The sequence below is a fragment of the Phyllostomus hastatus genome, unplaced genomic scaffold (genome assembly GCF_019186645.2).
Source record: "Phyllostomus hastatus isolate PE091 unplaced genomic scaffold, TTU_PhHast_1.1 phas_contig_402, whole genome shotgun sequence".
In the NCBI taxonomy this organism is placed as follows: Eukaryota; Metazoa; Chordata; class Mammalia; order Chiroptera; family Phyllostomidae; genus Phyllostomus; species Phyllostomus hastatus.
The window spans coordinates 2,903,823-2,923,699 of NW_025333873.1; the positions used below are offsets into that span (position 1 = coordinate 2,903,823).

The 19,877-nt window shown below is 43.2% G+C and overlaps 1 protein-coding gene across 1 annotated transcript; it reads right to left on the reverse strand.

The window, feature by feature from the left end:
• Window positions 1-1,495: 1,495 nt before the first annotated feature.
• On the reverse strand, window positions 1,496-19,859 carry LOC123822520 (solute carrier family 4 member 1 adaptor protein). Its single transcript, XM_045844557.1, has 14 exons — window positions 19,048-19,859; window positions 18,633-18,828; window positions 16,937-17,059; window positions 16,084-16,144; window positions 15,601-15,740; window positions 13,686-13,846; window positions 12,390-12,459; window positions 11,831-12,017; window positions 10,489-10,600; window positions 8,302-8,542; window positions 6,513-6,599; window positions 5,520-5,587; window positions 4,066-4,135; window positions 1,496-1,822 (listed from the first exon to the last, which is right to left on the reverse strand). Exons 1-14 carry the CDS (start codon window positions 19,705-19,707, stop codon window positions 1,773-1,775), a joined length of 2,226 nt encoding a protein of 741 aa, XP_045700513.1. The 5' UTR covers window positions 19,708-19,859; the 3' UTR covers window positions 1,496-1,772.
• Between the last annotated feature and the right edge of the window lie 18 nt (window positions 19,860-19,877).

A 19,877-nucleotide genomic window follows, 5' to 3' on the forward strand; every position in this document is an offset into this window, starting at 1 on the left:
CACTTTTGTAATGGACCCCAACTACTGACATCCACAAAGCCCTCTGAAGCACGTGCATCCGCATTACCTCACCTGACCCTCGGGACAAATCTGAGGTTCCATCAGCAGGAAGCACTGTCGTCTGCTTCACCCATGAAAGAGCCGAGGCTCAGGGAAGCAAAGGGGAGCTAAGACTCAAGTGCAGGCCTTCTGAATCAAGTCCACTGACCACTGATGCTCATTAAACAAGTTACATAATTTATCGTTTTACCTCGGCATGTGGAGTCCTGTTTGCTTCAGCATCTCTAGATGTGGGACCACGCCTGCCTCCCCAGGACACTTAGACATCTGCCTTCCTGAAGCGGACGACACTCTGTGGAGCCCCCGGGTTCCTCAGGGTCACCGTGAGGGGGAAAGAGCGTGCGCACGCGGCATGCACAGACCCGGTCTCCAAGCCCTCACTTCCCCCATAGCGGGCATATTTTTACCTGTTCAAGCATTAGGACCCCACGCACAGTTTTGCTGGAATGAAGAGTTTCACCTTTGAAGACCACTGCTCTGGTTCAGACCCTTGCCCATTGCTTTCACACACGATGGCACAGTAAGTCTGTCCCCAAATTCCTGTCACTTCTTGTATCATTAACAAGTTCTTCCCTGTGGCTCTAAATGAAGTTCAAAACAACAGCTTCTCACAATACTAATCTTGGTATTATTTTTTGAGAAATGGAAGGCATCACTTTTAGCAGACCAGACTTCCCACAGCTATCAGGGTCACTGAAGTCTCTCATCACTGCGTCTTGCCTACCTCAAGCACGCCGCATACTCCGCAGTCGGAAAGCGCCATCCAGGTCCACTCCCCTGCTGGCCACAGCACTTCTCCTGCCTGCTCACTGCCTGCCTCCAGCCCAGTCCTCGGGCTCTCTACCTGCCTCCACGCTTAGGCTTCCCTTTCCTGCAGAAGTGAGGCGTTAATGATGGGGGTGGAATGCGGGGAGACAGGACATCTTCTTGCACTTCTTCATGCTTCCAGGCAGAAAAGGAACTTGTATTCCCCCCTCCACAGAGGCGAGAAGCCCCACACTGGGCGAGACACATCCAGCTTTTCCTTCTGGGACCTACCTGCACCTTTCCACAGGAGGAGGAGTAACTAATCTGACTGGTCAGAGTCCCAGGCATTCGGAGAGCTGAGACTGGATCAGGACTGTGCACGAGGCATGCCACGGTCCTAAGCCAGGTCCTGGGAAGTCAGGGTCTGTTCCCAAACCTGTCTGGAGCATGGCAGTGGGAGGGAGGAGGAATCCCCACTGTGCGTCTACTTTCTAGTTCTAGGGACGCCAGGGCCATCAGGGGCACACCCACGGCAGGACCCCGTGTCTCAGCACTCTTTGAGGAGGCAGTGTCAGCGACCCCTGGAGCCTGCCCGCCAGAAGCCCCCTGCTGCTCAGGAGAAGCACAGTCCCCGAAACTTCGTGAAAGACGCCGTGGCCTTAAACAAACATGAGACACCGTCACCTTCTCATTTTAACAGTCACGTCTCTTACTTTACTAATTCTCAAAATATATGGTTCCTTTTTACACACATACACGAACACTTTGAAACATAAGCCCCAAATTCAAGAGAATCAGAGGGGCAGATAAATTTAGGAAGCCAACAACAGTACAGAAGAAAAGGCCAGTCACCAGATTTTACAAATGGTCATCCGAACTCCTTCTCTGGACATCCAGCTTGATCTGTTGTCCTAAAGACCCCACATCACCTGGTCCCCACGGTCTTCCCTTAGGGTTCCGCCCCATCAATAGCCATACTTGTCATTAAGGTGGGTTCTGCCATCTCCACTTTGACCTACATCAGGGAGGGAGGGAGGGGGGAATAAATACATTCAGTTTTCTAAAGTCAGGAGGGAAAAGAAAAGACTTCAGTAGACCAAAAAGTAAAATAGGTAAAGGTTCCTTCTGTAACAAAAACTTGATTTTTTTACATACAATTTCAAAATATAGCCCTCCCTTCATTTCTACCCTAACTCTTATTAGCAAAAAAGCAAACATTTCTAATAATCCCATTTCTCTTGATTACCAATGCACAAGAAACCCAATCCACAGAAAAAGCAGCCTGTGGTGAGCACACGGCAACAAGCGGCTTCTCCGCTGCCCTCAGGACACACGTGTGACTGTCAACTGGCACGATGCCTGTGGACTGTGATTTCAAACATCTTTAACACGCTGTGTCACAGCTTCCGATCGAGCATGATAACTGTCACAAATTTTCTTCTGCAGGTGCACCTCTACACTTGCAAAGTTACGAATGTTAGAGGCTACTGATTACAGGTCATTTGCCATGACAAGAGGAGAAACACAGCAAACAGTCATCGAGGAAGCTGGCTAAGTCAGTGAAAGCACATCCACACCATTAAAGAGAAGTGTGCTCACACACACACACGGAAATCTGTAACTAACTATGAAAGGGTGTGCATACAGTGTTAAGTGTCAAGATAGTAAGGCACAGAATATGCTTCCAATTTTACAGATGACATTGTTTGACTTACTTGGAATAAGAAAAACATTTATATGACTAAACATTCAAAGTAACATAATTAGAAAATATTTTATTGTAGAAAACCCCAGTGATACCCCATGCTGCCTTATTTGGAAAACATCTCAATATTTCCTATTATAAATTTTGTGTCGTGTGAAAAGGGAGGATTGATTAAAAGGATAAACTCATTTCTATATATCCTAATTGAGAAAAAAGGTAACTATTCTTATTTTGACTAGTATATACTTCTCTTAAGTAACAGAACTAATTAAACTCTTAATTCAGTTATCGAACCAATTAATACAATATAATTAACTGTATTCATCAAGGTAAATTCTTGTACTGGGTATTTACTTGTACTTGGGAAATAATAAATTAGTTCACAAAATGCACGCTGTGGGTTTCATTAGGTGTTGTGTGTAACAATGCCGACCACTGTTATGAGTTGAGTTACTCTGAATGAAAGATAACGGTCGTAAGTAAATCTACGGGGGGAAGAGAATAGGCTTCCATCAGTGTAAAAAAAGTGGTGAAATATTATGCACGTTATTGCTTACGTAGGCATGTTATGAATCGTATATAATATGTGTAAGAAGTCATAAGAAACTAATATTCAGTTGTCTTTAGAGGAAATACACTGAGTAGCTGAGGCAGAGCCAGATGATTTTTTTCCACTTTAAAGAAAGTTGAAAATGCGAAAGTCAAGAGAAAGATAAAACAAACCACCTTGAGCCTATCGCCCAGCTTTAACAGCTGTCAGTACAAGGCAGGCCCTGCTTTATCTACTGCCCCTCCCCTGCCTTCCCTCCTCCTCCCCCACTGGGTTATTTAAAGGCGAATCCCACATATCATCCCATCTGTGAACACTTCCATATATATTCCTAGAAGATAAGGACTTTTTCTAAAAAAATGCAACTCAACACCGTTCATGCTTTAAAAAAATTAAGAATAATTTCGTAATATTGTCAAATATCTAACTAGTGTTTAAAATTATCTGGCTTATAGCTTTCTTTTACGGTAGTTTGCCTGAATGAGGATCCAGGGTCCACAAATTATGTTTGATTGATGTTATCTCTTTAGATCAGGGGTGTCAAACTCATTTTCACCGGGGGCCACATCAGCCTCATGGTTGCCTTTAAAGGGCCAAATGTAATTTCAACTCCTGAACAGTTAAGGAGTAGTTACACTTACACAGCCCTAAAATGATTTCAGCCCTTTGAAGGCAATCACGGGCTGATGTGGGCCCCGGTGAAAATGAGTTTGACAGCCTTGCTCTAGATCTTTTAATTTACCTATTCCTCAGAAGGGAGATTATTCTACTACATACTCTTGTAAATTTCTTATTTTGCACCTTAAATATACAGGGGTTGGCAAAAGTATTTCACAGTTGTGAGTGCACGAAGCACAGAGTTTATTCTTGTAGTATTTATTAATTATTGTATTGTTTATTTGTATTACAACTGTAAACCTACCTTTGCCCATCCCTGTGTATTATACATCCATAAATGTACAGAACTACATCTGAGAGAAAAAGAAAAGTAAAAATAACCCACCTTCAGGCGGGACCCACACACAGTAGTCTGGGTCATCTTCTGGGTATTTGGAGGACAGTGCTGGTGGAGGCTGCAAAGAGGAGATAGGTTATTTTATTTAGAATAATTTTAACTCTAAGAATTATTGTTCCTATGCCCATCAGCAAACAAAACTAAGAACAGTTTCTCATCAGTGATCTTGACACAAGTAACCAAAAACGGGGTGCATTCTCTCTCAACCTTGACTTTTTTTTAAAGCCTCAAGAAGTTCATTTCAGTCCGTGAGAGCAAAGTGATGGTTTTTAAAAGGGGCAGTTCACACAGGTCAGACTTCTTTCCCGTGGGGGGAAATTTGGCACGTGCCTTTTGCTCCAGGAGCAGAAACGAGTTAGCATAGCAAGCGTGAGTGCTGTCCTCTGAAAGGCCTGTTCGAGAGCTGGCCCTGAGCTGGACTGGAGTCTGGGAACTTGGGTTTCGGGAGGGTCCCCACTGTCCTAACTGAGAAGAGAGGCTCACTGTGCCTAAACCGTTAGTAAAAACTGTGTGATTTATGCTGAACACCCGCTGTCCTTCTTGGAGAATGCAACTGGGCACATGCCAGGCAGGGGTTCGCCCAGTGATCTCAGTCCTCGATAAAAACCCCAGGCACTACGTCTCAAATGAGCTTCCCTGGTTAGCAACAATTCCCAAAGGTCACAACTCGTTGTTAGGGGAATTCAGCATGTCCCGTGTGACTCCACTGGAAAAGGTCCTTTGGGAGCCCGTGCCTGGTTTCCCAGACTTCAGCCCGTGGGCCTTTTCCCTTCGCTGACTGTGCCTGGTACACACTTTGCTGTAGCAAATCACAGCTGTGAATACAACCACATGCTCAGTCCTGTGAGGTCTCTCGTGAATTACCTAGCCTGAGGGTGGTCCTACAGGCCTCCCCGGGAGAGGACCTAGCGATCCCATTTCTGGGAACTTCCTGTATCCATACAAAATCATGACTATGCAAGGTTATTATAACACTGTTGTAATACAAGACTAGAAACAACCCAAGGGACTATCTGGAGGGAACTGGTTAAATGGAGAGCAGCAGGAAGCTCTTGCTGTACTGACATACAATGATTTCCACAAGAGGTTAAAAAAACAAAAACCCAAGATGTAGAATGCAGTACATTACATCTTACCTTCTGAGTAATGAAAGGAGAAAAATAAGAATACATTACTCAAATGTCTCTGTATGGCATACGAGAATGCAAAGATTCACTAATTAGTAAAAGAGGTGTATGAGCACTTACCGGGTAGATGGAGACAAGAATAGAGAATTCAGAAGAAAAAGTTCAAACATAAAAATAAAGTAGAACCCAGGCTCCTAGGAGAGGGGCATGAGGCAGCTGGGACTCTGCTAAGACCGTCCCTGAAGACGCACCCACCCAGGTATGAGGGTTCGCTTTTACTCCCTGAGAAGTGGAGGTTATAAGTAAAGGACCTACTTTGCCTGGACCAGGAGCCTTCTTCTTCTTCAACTCGTCTCTGCTTTTCTCATATTCACTCTTTGATGCTAATTGAATAAAAACAGAAAAACAAGAGGCAATGGCTATTTCAGAATAAGTAAAATAGAAAAAAACCCTGAGAGTATTATAATGAAAGAAAACATAACAATTAATTCTCAAAACTTCCTTCTACTATTGTAAAGACTGTATATTAAGAGAATTTCCCCTTCATTAATAACTCTGGTTTTCAAATCCTAAGGCTTTTCTACAAGCTTGAATATAATTGCACCACTTGAACAAGTGAAGGGAAATGGGGCTGACTTTATTACACTACAGTTTAACCACGACAGATAAAAACAGTAGAAAATGGGATAAAAAGCCCTTTGAAAAGGCCAAACTTTCTTTCTTTCTTTCTTTTTTTAAGATTTTATTTATTTTTTAGAGAGAGGAAGAGAGGGAAAAGAGAGGGAAAGAAACATCAGTGGGTGGTTGCCTCTCACACACCCCCAACCAGGGACCTGGCCCACAACCCAGGGATGTGCCCTGACCAGGTATCGAACTGGCGACCTGTTGGTTTATGGAAGAGGCTCAACCCACTGAGCCACACCAGTCAGAGCTGAATAGGCCAAACTTTCAACCAATTTCTTTGAGCAGTTTGGAATGATTCCCACAATAGGCATATATTCAACTCTGGGAACTGTAAAGTTGTGGAGGGCTTTGCATGGCCAGAGGGAAGCTGAAAAGCATTAGGTACTCTGTGGGTCAGGGTCAGGGAGAGGAAGCCCCGGGAGGCAGGAGAGGAATGAAGAAAGGCAAAGGGGGCGGCACCAAACACAGGCCTCTCATATACGCCAGTCCTCTCCAGCGTCTGGCAGCCCACTGTCCTAAAGGCCATTCTCTGTGTGTTAAAGGCCACTCTCGGCTGCCGCTCCTCTGGGACCCCGCGAGGCCGCCTGTGTGCAGGGCTGCGGTGGACGTGGCTGTGCCGCTTGCCTGAGGGCTCCTCGCGCGATGAGGCTGTTCCACCAATCTCTCGATAATCTGTGTTCTGTTCCACTTGGCTGAGCTGAGACATATTTTCTACAAAAAGCAGAACCAAAGCGTATTGTTATGATTTAACTCATGGTGGGGAACCAAGAAAACAAAAGCAAAAGCAAGAAAAGTTAAGTACATGCACCATCATCCAAGTTTACCAACACTAGCTTCAAGTAAAATTAAGTTTTCAATGCACATGCCTCCAGAAGTCTGACAGAGAATCACAATTTTCCACTTGAAAAACTGGCCACCGAAGTAAAACTTTTAGCAATACTTAGCAAAACCTTAAAAATGTACATACTCCTTGAAATGTGCATATTCCTAGAAATTCTACTTCCAGGAACATATTGTAAGAAAATAACCAGAGATACCAAGATTTTTTATATACAAGCATGCTTAAAACAGCCAAAATGAACACACAACTTACATGCCTAACACCAGGGAGTACACTAAATAAGTCATGGCACATGCATGTGACGGAACACTACGTTCCTTAGTAAAACCACATTTTAAAAGAATATTTTAAACATATTTTTAAAAAAGGTTATAAAACAGCATATACCAATGTTGTCAAACAAACAAAGCCTGAAGTAATCCTAATCAGCTGCAGATTTACTAGTTAATGGATCTGATAAACCAAGTTTTAAAGTCTGCTAGTTTCACACACATGTGTTTGCTTTGGTCCCTTAACGAACACAAAAGCACAATGCCTACCGCTCCCCTCCCTGCTACACGGATCTGACACACGGACCAAAGACCAGATTCGGGAAAAGCATGAATAAGCACCTTCTTTAAAAAGGCCAACCACTTTGCCAATAACTAAACAAAGAAGAATGCAAAAAAGCCCAAAAGATTTACCTCTCTCAGAAGAGGAAGTGGTAATTTTTTAATGACTGAAGGTGAGTCAGGAGAATGTCTATGCCCCAGGCCTACTGTTTTATGCCGGCACGCCCCATGGATGTGGGAGAAGACACGCAGGCCCCCCACACGCTCAGTGCCCCTGTGTTCCCCACCCCCGCCCCGTGTTCCCCACAGACTGAATCTTGCCGAGCAGTCTGGCTGACCTGCAGGAAAATAACCCTGCAGGGACAAGAGGATACTGAAAAGAAAAAGAATTTATGTTTTGGGATGAGTTTGTGGGAGATTTCTCTTTTCTTCTTTCGACTTTTATGTATGAGTCAGTTTCTGAATGAGTATATATTCCTTTTATAATCAGAAGAAAATACATTTTTAGACCAATCCATTCCATTTCTCAGCAAGCCTCTGCTGTGGGGGGAAAATACTACGTGCCAGGTTCTCCACTAGGCACCATGGACAAAAAAAATGGACACCATGATGCTCCTTCCTGAGAAGTATGTCCAGTGTGCACAATCACGCTTAGTGTCCGATTTAGGACGGGGGTGATGCGTCAGGGGAGGCTTATCCTGAGACCACCTCACCAGGCCTCATCACCCACCACATCGCACTGCCCTCCAACCACACAGCAGCAACAGCGCAGGGCTGACCACAGTAGCTGGGGTTTCAAATTCTGCAGCTTTCAGTTTTCCATAATTCTGGAACACCTGCCCTTATTTTGCAATGAGGATAAAAAATGACTGAAAGTTGAAGTATGTTTACAAAGAGTCAGCTATACCCCATATCACAAAGTATTTCAAAATCAAAAAATGCACAGGTAAGAACCATCTTTGCTTTTTTCAAAGCAATCCACACTTAATGCAAACGTATTACATACATAAAGAATAATTACCATGCTGTCTTGTTTCTTCGGAACACGTCAGATCTGCAGGCGGACTCGCTCCCTGCACTGCTGCTCCCGGCCCTCTCTCTGGCTGGGGCCCCCTGCTTCCAGCCTCCGGTTTTTTCTCTTCCTCATCTTCCTTTTCCTTCTCCTCTTCCTCTTCTTCTTCCTCCTCCTCCTCTTCTACTTCGGGCTCATCCTTCATTCTCATTAGAGCTGGAGGGAGTTCAGGACGCTTGGGGGGTAACTTCTGTAAGAGAAACAAACCCGGGAACAAATGGCACTACATAATGATACAGAAACAAATCTCTTCCGGGGGCTGACACTAATGTGGGAAATGTCTAGACCCTATACACTGATAGAGCCTACAGAAGTTTGCTGGAAGCAGGACTTCAACACGAAATTCTCTCCATCTATGGGCCCCTCACAAGTATCTCTATTGGTGTATAGGGTCAAAGGAATATTAAGCATAAAACACTGGAAACTGTGTGTAAGGAACTTAAAAATTATTCCAGGTGAGTATGAGCTGCAGCAATTCTGTCCTGTTACCCACTCATGATGTTAAAGGATCTTAATTCATTACCAAGTCTTCTAGGGAATAAGTCAGACACACGATTCTAAGAAATAAATCATTTGTACAGCCTTTTCATTTTAGATTTAACACAGCTTCAAGGAAATAAGAATATAAATAAGTAAAACAGCTCCTGAGGGAAAGAAAGACATTTCTTGAAGAATAAGACCAACTATTCCAGTCAAGACCTTTTAATAAAATTATTAGAAAAAGTTGATGACAGCTTAAGGAATAGAGAAAAGGCACCAAAGTGTATGTTGAGTATATCATGTTTTAAATATAGGATTTATTTCATAATCATGTAAGGAGAGCTTTTTACTAAAGAGCTTTTCTTCTGACTAAAGCATAGGTAACCCCTGCTTCCCCCACCCCAACACACACAACACAGAAGAGCTTCCCTGTCTCAGGCAAACCACCTCCTCACTCAGAACATATGGCTGGCACTTCAGAGCTCTGCCACCAGGGGGCAGTTTACCCTAATTCAAGGTGTCGACTGAATTAGGTACCCCCAAAGAGTCATAAGTTGAAGTCCCAAACCCAGGACCTCAAAATGTACCTGTATTTGGAGATAACATCTCTAAAGAGGTGACTAAGTAAAAATACGGCTGTTCAGATGGGGCTCTAGTCCAATCTGGCTGGTATCCTGAGAGCTCCAAATGCACTAACAGATGACGGCCTGAACAGACAGCAAGAGTGCAGCCGTCTACAGGCCGAGGAAAGAGGCCTCAGAGGACCCCGACCCTGCTGCATGCTGATCTTGGACTCCTAGCTCCAGAATTGTGAGAAAATAAATTTCTGTTGTTTCAGCCACCCAGTCTGTGGTATTTTGTTACAGCAGCCCTAGCATGCTAACATACAAGGATCATCAGCTCCTTGCAGGGAAGAAAACCTTCTAAAGGCTGAACCTACAAACAGGGATGTATCCAAAGCAAAGCACGCATCAGTGAACTATGAGAGAATAGCAGAAAGACCACAAAACTCAAGGGACAGAAAACCTGGATGTGACTGCCAGTCTAATTACATACTGATGGTATGATCTTGTATTTAACCTCTCCAACCCAGTTTTCTCACCTGAGAGAGGTAATAATTGCCACACACCACCAGGTGTTAGAAGGGTTAAATGGAGTCAGGAAGAACTACACGGCAGAGCCAGGCGCGCAGACTGTTTCCAACAAATGTTAGCTGCGTCTGAGTACTACAGCAGCTATCCACCAGGACGGAAGTGTTTAACACAAAAGACCCCTTCTGAAATGTAACACTCCCCCCAAATTAATCAACCGGTCTTCTGATTCGCAAATCAGTTACATGCAAATTGGTGGGCATAAATCAAGTCATTCTTTTTGGTTTTTAAATCCTTTTTTAATCTTTCTTTTCTTTTTGGTTTTGATGTCTTTTTTTTCTCCGCTCCCCACCAACCTTAATTCTTGATAACCCTAAACTGAAGAGAAAAATCCAAGACCCCCGACATGGGAAAGATGGGGGTCATACCAAGTTCTCAACCTTTTCTTACGTTACGATGAAAAAATGACTCGTACTATTAAACGAGTCATCTGAGCTTTGAAAAGAGAAAAACTAGCTCAGATAACTCAAACGCCAGAAGTTTAACACTTTGACCCACAACTTACCCCTACTGTTCCAGTTTTTAATTTGAATTTGCTTCCTCCTTTCATGGCACCAAAGAGAGGCAATGCAAGCTTTTTAGCTTTGTTTTCAGCATCTACAGTGTGACTCTCAGTCCTAGGAAGAAAGAATAATTATGTACGTCTATTGCAGAGAGGACAGGAATTTATCTAAAAACATCATGACAGTGACAAAGAAACTTTTAGCAAAACAAAAACTCCCACAAAATGAGTATCTAAGCGTCTACCAACATGAAAGAAGAGTTTGGGCCAACAGAACTTGAACAGACAATGACACTACAGGTTGTCACAGATGAGTTATGAAGGGCAAGATGGGTCTCCTACCTTACCCCAGGCCACATGATTTCAGGTTCACAAAGTGATGCTTACAGTACAAAGGCCACTGGCCATCGGTAAGCTTGACCCGCCCCCACTACAGGGCAGGAGATGGACCCATGGTGTAAGGCCCTGTTTTCACCAACACCTCAGGACTCAAAGTGCCTACTTCCCTGGAGCCCACACTTACAACGACACACAACAGTTCTAAGCACAGACGTTTTAAAAAAGTGTGCGTGTGTGTCTGTCTGTGTCTGGGGGGGGGGGGGGCAGGAGGAAGGATACCCTGTGTAATGAGGAATGACAAAGGCATAATGAGAGACCCTACAATGAATTTGTCAATGTTCTCACTGGCTAGACATAGTTATAAAAACTAAGCCCACTAAAGCCAAGTAAAGCTGAAGAAGGGCAAAGTGAAGGGATTTTAGAAACTAGGGGAAAAAAATAACAGAGCAGCCCTGACTGGTGTGGCTCAGTTGGTTGAGTGTCATCCCGCAAAGCGGAAGGTCACCAGTTCGATTCCCAGTCAGGTCCATGTCTAGGTTGCAGGTTCGATCCCTGGTCAGGGCATATGAGAGTGGCAACTGATCAATGTTTCTCACATCGATGTTTCTCCCCTTTCCTTCCCTTCTCTCTAAAAACCCTGTAGCAATCTACATCTCACAAATGAAATGGGTTTGTAGTTACTCTATGAAGCCACTGCCTTCTGCACTTTTATCTTTCTATTCAAAAATATTATCTCAAAAGATAAAAATATAATTCAAAATGTTATTTATGCAAAATGCTTATTTAAAATTCCAAGTACATGCTGCAGTGATCACTTCATAAATTACATAAATGTCTGATCACTGTGTTGTACACCTGAAACTAGTGTAATATTGCATGGAAACTGTAAGAGAAAAATAGAAAAAATAAAAATTTTAAAGCACAAATAGTGATTAAACGAAAAAAAAAAACTTTTTAAATAAAATTTAAATAAATAAATAAATACAATTTCAAGTATAAGACTTACTTTTTTAGTTCTGGAATCTCTGCTGGCTTTACAATTTTTATCAGCCCTTTAAGTCTCTGTTGTTCTTTCCTCAGTTCAAACGTTCTCAGGTGAAGTTTCTTCCGGGACACACCATCTAGCGCGCTCCCTGATTTCATTTCCGACATGAACGCATCTAAAGAGTCCTGAGGTTGGGACTCTGATAGAGCTGTCGGGAGAGGGATAACACATGTTTAGAAAAATGATTGCAAATGTTTGAAAATTCAGCCACAGTTTCCACAGAAAAGTCACGAACACAGAGCTAGACAAAGGTCATTACTGATATTAGGAATAAGGAAGCAGGTTATAGCTGGGAGACTATGGGACATCACCTCGCCTGAATGGACTTCATTCCCATCATTTATTGAATAAAGAGTTTACACTAAATAATTTATAATGTTCTTTCTCATGCCAAAATGCTCTGTTGCTCCTTAGAAGGCTCTGTCTTCTGTGTGATATATCTTATTAACCAGTGTAGCCCAGCACTGGCTACAGTGTAGCCTAGCATAGCATACAACATACAAGTCGTTTATTGCCTTACCTTTGCTTGTGGCTTTCAGTCTCTCAGAAATTTCAGAGAGTTCCCTTTCAGCATCATTTAACTTGGCAACCTATAAGGCCCAAATTAACAGGGTTAGCAAATGTTTTTTTTCTTTCAAAACACGGTAGCTTTCTCCTCTTACTTCCACTATTGTTATAAGTTTAAGATGATTAATTTGAAGTCCAGTTAAATCTGTTCCTTATGGAGTTAACATTTTTCATTTGTTTATTTAATTTCAATTGAATTAATTTCTGAATTAAAGAATGCAAAATTAAACAGAATATGTGTATAGAACACACTTTATTTTGCTCAAAAGAAAAAGATTAAGGTATTTGTTTTCAACGAGAAATCAAAAGGACAGATGCTGGGTAGTGTTTTAAGCTCTGAGTACTACTAAATACAGTGAAAACACCTGCTACCTTAGGATTATTTCAGGAAGGATACTTGGTTTAAGACTATTATCAACCTATACCACTCAAAATTCCTTTCATGTTTTTGACTGCGAGAAGCCCACAGTCAAATTCACCTCAGAATGTCCCAATTGGTAACTTCTTGCTTTCTTTTTTCTGGGGTAACATCCCAAGAATGCTCACTAATGGGCCAACATCTACTTAGAGGTAGATAGAGACTAGCAGCAAGCCCAACTTTTTTCCAACTTGCTGAAGACTTGTTACTATCAAATTTGCAGACGACAAAAGTTACACTTCACTACCAGATTTCAATACTACTACTTTAAAAATTGTAATTATAAAAAAATTTAAATAGCCCTGGTCAGTGTGGCTCAGTTGGTTGGAGCATCATCCTGTAGACCAAAAAGTCACAGGTTCAATTCCTGGCCAGGCCACATACCCAGGCTGTGGGTTCAATACCTGGTCGGGGTGTGTACGAGAAGGCAACCAATGAAATGTTTCTCTTTCTCACCGATGTTTCTCTCTCTCTCTCTAAAAGCAATGAGAAAATGTCCTCAGGTGAGGATAAAAAAATAAAATTAATTTAAAAAATAAAATATAAAAAATTTAAGTAATACATTATTTTATTTTTAAAAAATTTGCCCTGGCTGGTGTGGCTCAGTGGATTGAGTGCCAGCCTGTGAACCAAGGGGTCACCAGTTCAATTCCCAGTCAGGACATATGCCTGGGTTGCAGGCCAGGTCTCCAGCACGGGGCACATGAGAGGCAACCACACACTGATGATTCCCTCCCTCTCTTTTTCCCTCCCTTTCCCTCTCTCTAAACATTAATAAATAAATTTTTAAAAAATTAAACTACTGTAGCTACTTCTATAAATAAAACTTGCCAATGATTCAAATGTCTCTGGCTTCTCATCGATCTTCCCAGCCTTCTTCATTCGGTTCAGACGCTTCTTCTCAACCAGGCCAGTCCGATCAAGAAACGTGTCATCATCACTATCATAAAAGTCTTCATCTTCCCAGTTCTTGGCTTTCCTTTTCCGAGATACTAGAGATAGACAAAATAAATGCTAATGAAGTTTAAAGAAAAAAAGAAAGAAGGCCAGTGGACAAGCAGCTTAAAATGTCACTATCGAGGCCAAGATGGAGGCACAGGTAGATACGCTTTGCTTCGTAGCACAACCAAAACAAGGACAACAACAAATTTAAAAACAAAAAACAACCAGAGCTGCCAGAAAAATCAAACCGTATGGAAGTCTGACAACCAAGAAGTGAAAGAAGAAACATTCATCCAGACTGATAGGAGGGGCAGAGAAGACACACAGCAAGATGGTGGCTGGCAACCTGATGGTCCCACATTCGCATGCAGATAAACCAGGAGGAACAACTGGGGAGCGAGACAGACCATGCAACCCAGGGTTCCAGTACAGGGAAATAAAGTCTCAAAACCTCTGGCTATAAAAACCCGTGGGGGTTACAGAAGCAGGAGAAACTCCCAGTCTCACAGGAGAGTCCATTAGAGGGATCCATGGGGTCTTAGAATGTACACAAACCCACCCACCCAGGAATTGGCACCTGAGGGGCCTAATTCACTTGTGAGTAGCAGAGGAAGTGACTGAAAACAGGGCAAGAGTCCAGCAAGAGGCATTGTTCCCTCTCTGACCTCCCCCCCACATACAGTGCCAGAACACAGCCAGATGGGTTGCCCTGTCCTGGCAAATACCTAAAGCCCCGCCCCTTACAACATAAGTTGTGCCAAGACAAAGAAATATGGCCCAGATGAAAGAACAGATCAAAACTCCAGAAAAAGAACTAAGCAACAAGGAGATAGCCAACCTATCAGATGCAGAGTTCAGAACACTGGTGATCAGGATGCTCACAAAAATGATTCAGTGCGGACACAAAATAAAGGAAGAAGTGAAGGTTATGCAAAGTGAAATAAAGAAAAATATACAAGGAACCAACAACGAAGGGAAGGAAACCGGCACTCAAATCAACAATTTAGAACAGAAGGAAGAAGTAAACATTCAACTGGAACAGAATGAATAAAAATTCAAAAAAATGAGGAGAGGCTTAGGAACCTCTGGGACAACTTCAAATGTTCCAACATATGAATCATAGGGCTGCCAGAAGGAGAAGAGGAAGAGCAAGAAATGGAAAACTATTTGAACAAATGATGAAGAAGAACTGCCCCAATCTGGCAAAGGAAATAGACATGCAAGTCCAAGAAGCTCGGAGAGTCCCAAAAAAGTTGGATCCAAGGAAGCACATGCCAAGAGAAAGCTAGATGACTAGAGATGAGGACTGGGGAGGACCAGGGCAAGGAGCAGGTGTATTCTGTTAGAACTTTGGTAGTTTAAAACTATACACAAGTTACTTTACAATAATAAAAAATTAACTTTAGAATAAATAAAATATAAGCCTTATCAATAATGATAGTACAGCCAGTTTTTTAAAATGAGGTGAACAACATAATGATGTAGGTAATTTCCATGATACATTCTTATTAACAAAGTAAGTCACTAAAGAGTATATATAATATAACTGCATTTGAGTCCAAGTGTTTGCTTTTTGTTAAAGGGTCTAGTTCTGAACACACACCCGTATGCACAGAAAATGTCTGGGAGAATATAAACCACGCCTACCTTAGGGTACTGAGATAGGGAATTTTTTTCTTTTCACTTCATAGAATTCTGTACAGTTTATGTTCTCCTCCTAAAGAGAGGTTCTATTACCTTTTATGTTAAAACTTCCTCCTTTCTTCCTTCCTTTTTTTAAAGACAAAAGCGTTCCCACACCCACCTGCCTCCTGCCGCAGCAATCCCAGAGTGTCGAGGATTCGACAAGCTTCCAGTGAGCACTGGATCATTGCTTCCTTTTTCTTTCCTGAGTGAATGGCCTCGGCCACCAGCTGTTTTCCAGTTGAATCATCCACAGGTAATCTGCATTGGTTTAGAGGGAATTATTGCACAGCACTAAGCTCCAATTCTAATGAAAAGAATTAGTATGTCATGATAATAGTCATTTTTTTGAGATGGCTTTCCAATCTCTGGATTCATTTTGTTGTATCTTGCTAAGGTTAGATTTCAAATTGTTTCCCTCCACCTCTTACCCATTCCACCCAATCCTCCAATACTATAAGTGTTACTAAACTATCAAGACCCCAAATCAGGAACAGCCTAAAATTAAAACTAAAGTTACTCTTTGGACGGCTAGCTATAACCATAAATTAAACCTTAAATGTGCCCCTTTCCAGAAACAGACATTAGTGAGAAGAGAACACACCTCACCCTGCAGAGCCAAGTGCTGTGCCCCTGCTCATCAAATTCATACTCCAGTTCTTCTCCTTTGGAAGGCAGAAAGACAAGAAAATTTTAATAGGGTCTAAAGAAGCTGACACAAAGAGAAAAAAGAACTGAAATTAAATAAGAATATCAAGTTCCCCTATCACACTGAACACTAAATTTCAATGCATTTCAGTTCTTATTCCTAGGGATTATCATCTGATAATAAAATTAGGATGAGTGTGAGGCAGAAAAAACGCAAACTCAAATCAAAACAATCAACTCTCCATACATAGCTTTGTATAGTAGCTTTCATACTTTCAATGAACTGTAGACTTAAGTTATTAAACTGCCTGGTTTTTAGAAGCATAAACATTAAACAAAGAATGCAATCAATTCATATATTCATGGACTCACACTCACACGCACACACACACCTATCCAAACACACATACACGAAGACATTCCTCCAACATATCACGATTGAAACAATCCTTTGTGGAATTATTTTTAAATCCTATAAAGTCAAAATCCATGCTAAGAATTACAAAATATCGGGTGAATTATAAAGGGAAAATTACAAGAAATTGGCTCAATCTTCTGCCACCAAAATCTAGGATCTTAAAAAAAAAGAGGAGAATCAGAAAAAAAGAACTTCCTTTTTTCCAAGGTGAGAAAGACTAACAAAATGTTTACTCTTTTCAGAATTAACCTGACACAACTGACCACAAGGGCAAGTACTGAACCAGGAAGACAGCGGCTAAAACACGGCCTTTCTAAGCACCTGAAGTCCCAAAAACAATGCTGCCGAGGACACATTCTGCTCTGAGGAGGGTCGGAACATGTTTACGTACCTTCTCGTTCAAAAAAGCCTTGGAGAGCCTTTTTCGGATCCTTTATATAAAAGGCCTCCCTTTCCTGCTGAAACTCTAAAACAATGGGGTTCTCCTCAGCCTCATCCTCTACAGCATCTTCTCCTACAGGACACGGGAAAGAAGGGAAAGACAATCAGATACCAGAGGAGACCATATCAATGGTACTCACTATCCTTTCAGGCTTCGTAAAGATACAGTTATCAGTGACGAAAAGGAGAAGTGGCAGGGAGGACAACCAAACAACCACCGGTGTGGACATCTTTAGGTTTTCCGAATTGAGTGAGAAGTTAACACTTGTTTTTGTGATACTTTTTTCCTCTCTCGCTGTATTTTAAAAGCAAAATTACCTGCTACATTTTCTACGGAAGAACTATCTAAGCTCCAGGTCTCATACTTTGCCTCCAATATAATTTCCTAGTACTTCTCCTATCTGCCAAACGGACTGCTCTATTCATTGCTCCCCGAAAATCATCAAACCCTGCCCTGAACGCCACTCCTTTCAGCTTCCTAAGGGCTACTTTTTCTTTCCTTCAAGTCCCAGCTCAAAACTCTCCTGCTTATCCACTTTTCCCAAAGATCCAAGTCAGTGCTGCCCAACAGAAACCAAGTAAAAGCCATATATGTAATCTAACATTTTCTAGCAGCCATGTTATAAAAGGGAACTGGTAAAATCATTATCACATTGTCAATACTAAACATTATCAATGAGATGTTTTGCATTCTTCTTGCACACTAAGTCTTCATATCCGGTGTGTTTTTTTACACGTACAGCACGTGCTGATCTGGACTAGCCGCACTGGGAGTGTCCGATAGCCACATGTGGCTAGTGGCTCCCACACTGGACAGCACAGGTCTGAGCCCTCAGAGACTGCTCCCTTTTCTGAACCCTTACTCTAGCACGGTTTCTAAATTTGTTTGGCACTTATCACAGTAACTTCCTACTTATCCTGTTCTCCCAACAATATATTAAGGCCTTTTGTATTTTTTTTAAGATTTTATTTATTTTTAGAGATGGGAAGGGAGGGAGAAAGAGAGAAACATCAATGTGTGGCTGCCTCTCACGTGGCCCCCACTGGGGACCTGGCCCGCAACCCAGGCATGTGCCCTGACTGGGATCGAACCTGCAACCCTTTGGTTTGCAGCCCGCGCTCAATCCACTGAGCTACGCCAGCCAAGGCCCTTTTCTATCTTTTTATATTCCTAGCTCCTGAATACCCATTCCTAGCTCCTCTGGCTAAGGGACCAGCTTTCTCTGGTTAGCTATTTCACATTTCAGGGTATTCACACAACATGCAAAAAAAAATTCAAGGGAATATCCTACAATGAATATTCCAATTTACTTGCTTAAATGTAGTTCCAGCTTCTTCCATGATAATCAAGGTCAGTACTTAATTTTAAGAATTACTTTTAAACGGTTAAAATACCAAACTAATTGTATACTGAAAACGAGTTTCCAACAACGGAGTGAACTGTAAATAAAACACATTAAAAGAAATCATAGTGTCCATAATTCAATGTTTTGACTTGAGAAAAGTAAATGAATCTCTCCGAGTTTTGGTAACCTCATGTGAAAATTGTACTTAGTCATTAAAACTTGCTTGATAAAAAACATTTGAGGTCACCACTACTAACAATTTCAAAATATTAACCTCTGGCAGCAATTTTAATTTCTTACCCATTCCCCAGGTGCAGCCCATTTCATCCTCCTGACCACCGGTATTTCCCTTCTTTTCAGTGGTATCCATTTCCTCATCTTCATCCGAGTCTTCTCCCAGCATCTTCTTCTCCAACATCATTTGTTGCTTCTTGCGCAATTCCTTCAATTGCGTTACTGTCAACTCGGATTCTGCCTCTTGGTCTTCCTCTGGTCCCTGATGAACCAAGCGAAAGAATTCTTTTAAAGTTCAGGAGAGATGAACTCGCTTTCAGAAATACTGCAGTGTGTCCTGAGGTTTGGAGACCGGCCAGATTCCTCCATCTCTGTAGTCAGCGACTAGAAACAGAATCTCCCTCCGCCACGAAAGCTTAGGGAGCTCAGTAACCCAGCCCGGTGCGCTCCAGAGATTCCAATTCTAGGTTTTTCTACGTACCTGAAGAAGAAAGAGCCGGGTGCTGCCGCCGAAGCGGAGAACGTGCCCGACGTGGACCCGACAATAGGTGCGGGGTGGGATGCGGGTTTTGTTGAGAAAGGTGCCGTGGGTGCTTCCCAGGTCGTACAGGTAGAAGCCCGGCCCGTGGCCGTCGCCGTCTCCGCCGGGGCCGGATGCCCCGTGCTGCAGCACGGCGTGGTACCGAGACACCGAGGGGTGCTCCAGGCACACGTCGCAGCTAGACAGCCTCCCGAAAAGGCAGCTACTGGTCCCTTTCAAGCTACGGGTTCCAAGGATCGTGCCGCCCTTCAGGGTCTCTAGGCTGTAGGGGGCGGTGGCGGGGCCGGCCCACGGCGGCTCTCGGTAAGGCGGGGCCCGGGCCGGGCCACCGGGAGCAGGAGCCGCTGTCGGGGGCCGCGGCTGCCCCTCCCGCAGACTCCTAGTCTCCGCGCCTTCAGGCCGAGGCGGAGGGGCGTCAGGCTCCCCGGAATCTGGGTCCTGCAGCGCCGTGGGCCTCTCCTTCACCTCCTCCGGGTTTGAAGGATTGCTGGCCGGGACCTGGCCCCGCACCGCCGGGGGCACCGGCAAAGCTGGCTTTTTGAAGTCGTCATTGAGTTCTTCCGAAGCCGTTGGCTCGGACAGAAGGGGACTATCGGCCATCCTCAATCGGGTGCAGTCTCGAAACTTGGTCCTGGGAAACCTCTCCCTTCGGTCTCCACGTTCCTCTCGGCGCCTGTCTCTCCCCAGCTCTCTGCGGCCTCTTCGGGCAGCGGTGCTGGACTTGCGTGAAGACAGCACCGGGAAGAGGTGGGTAGGGCTGTGCAGTCATA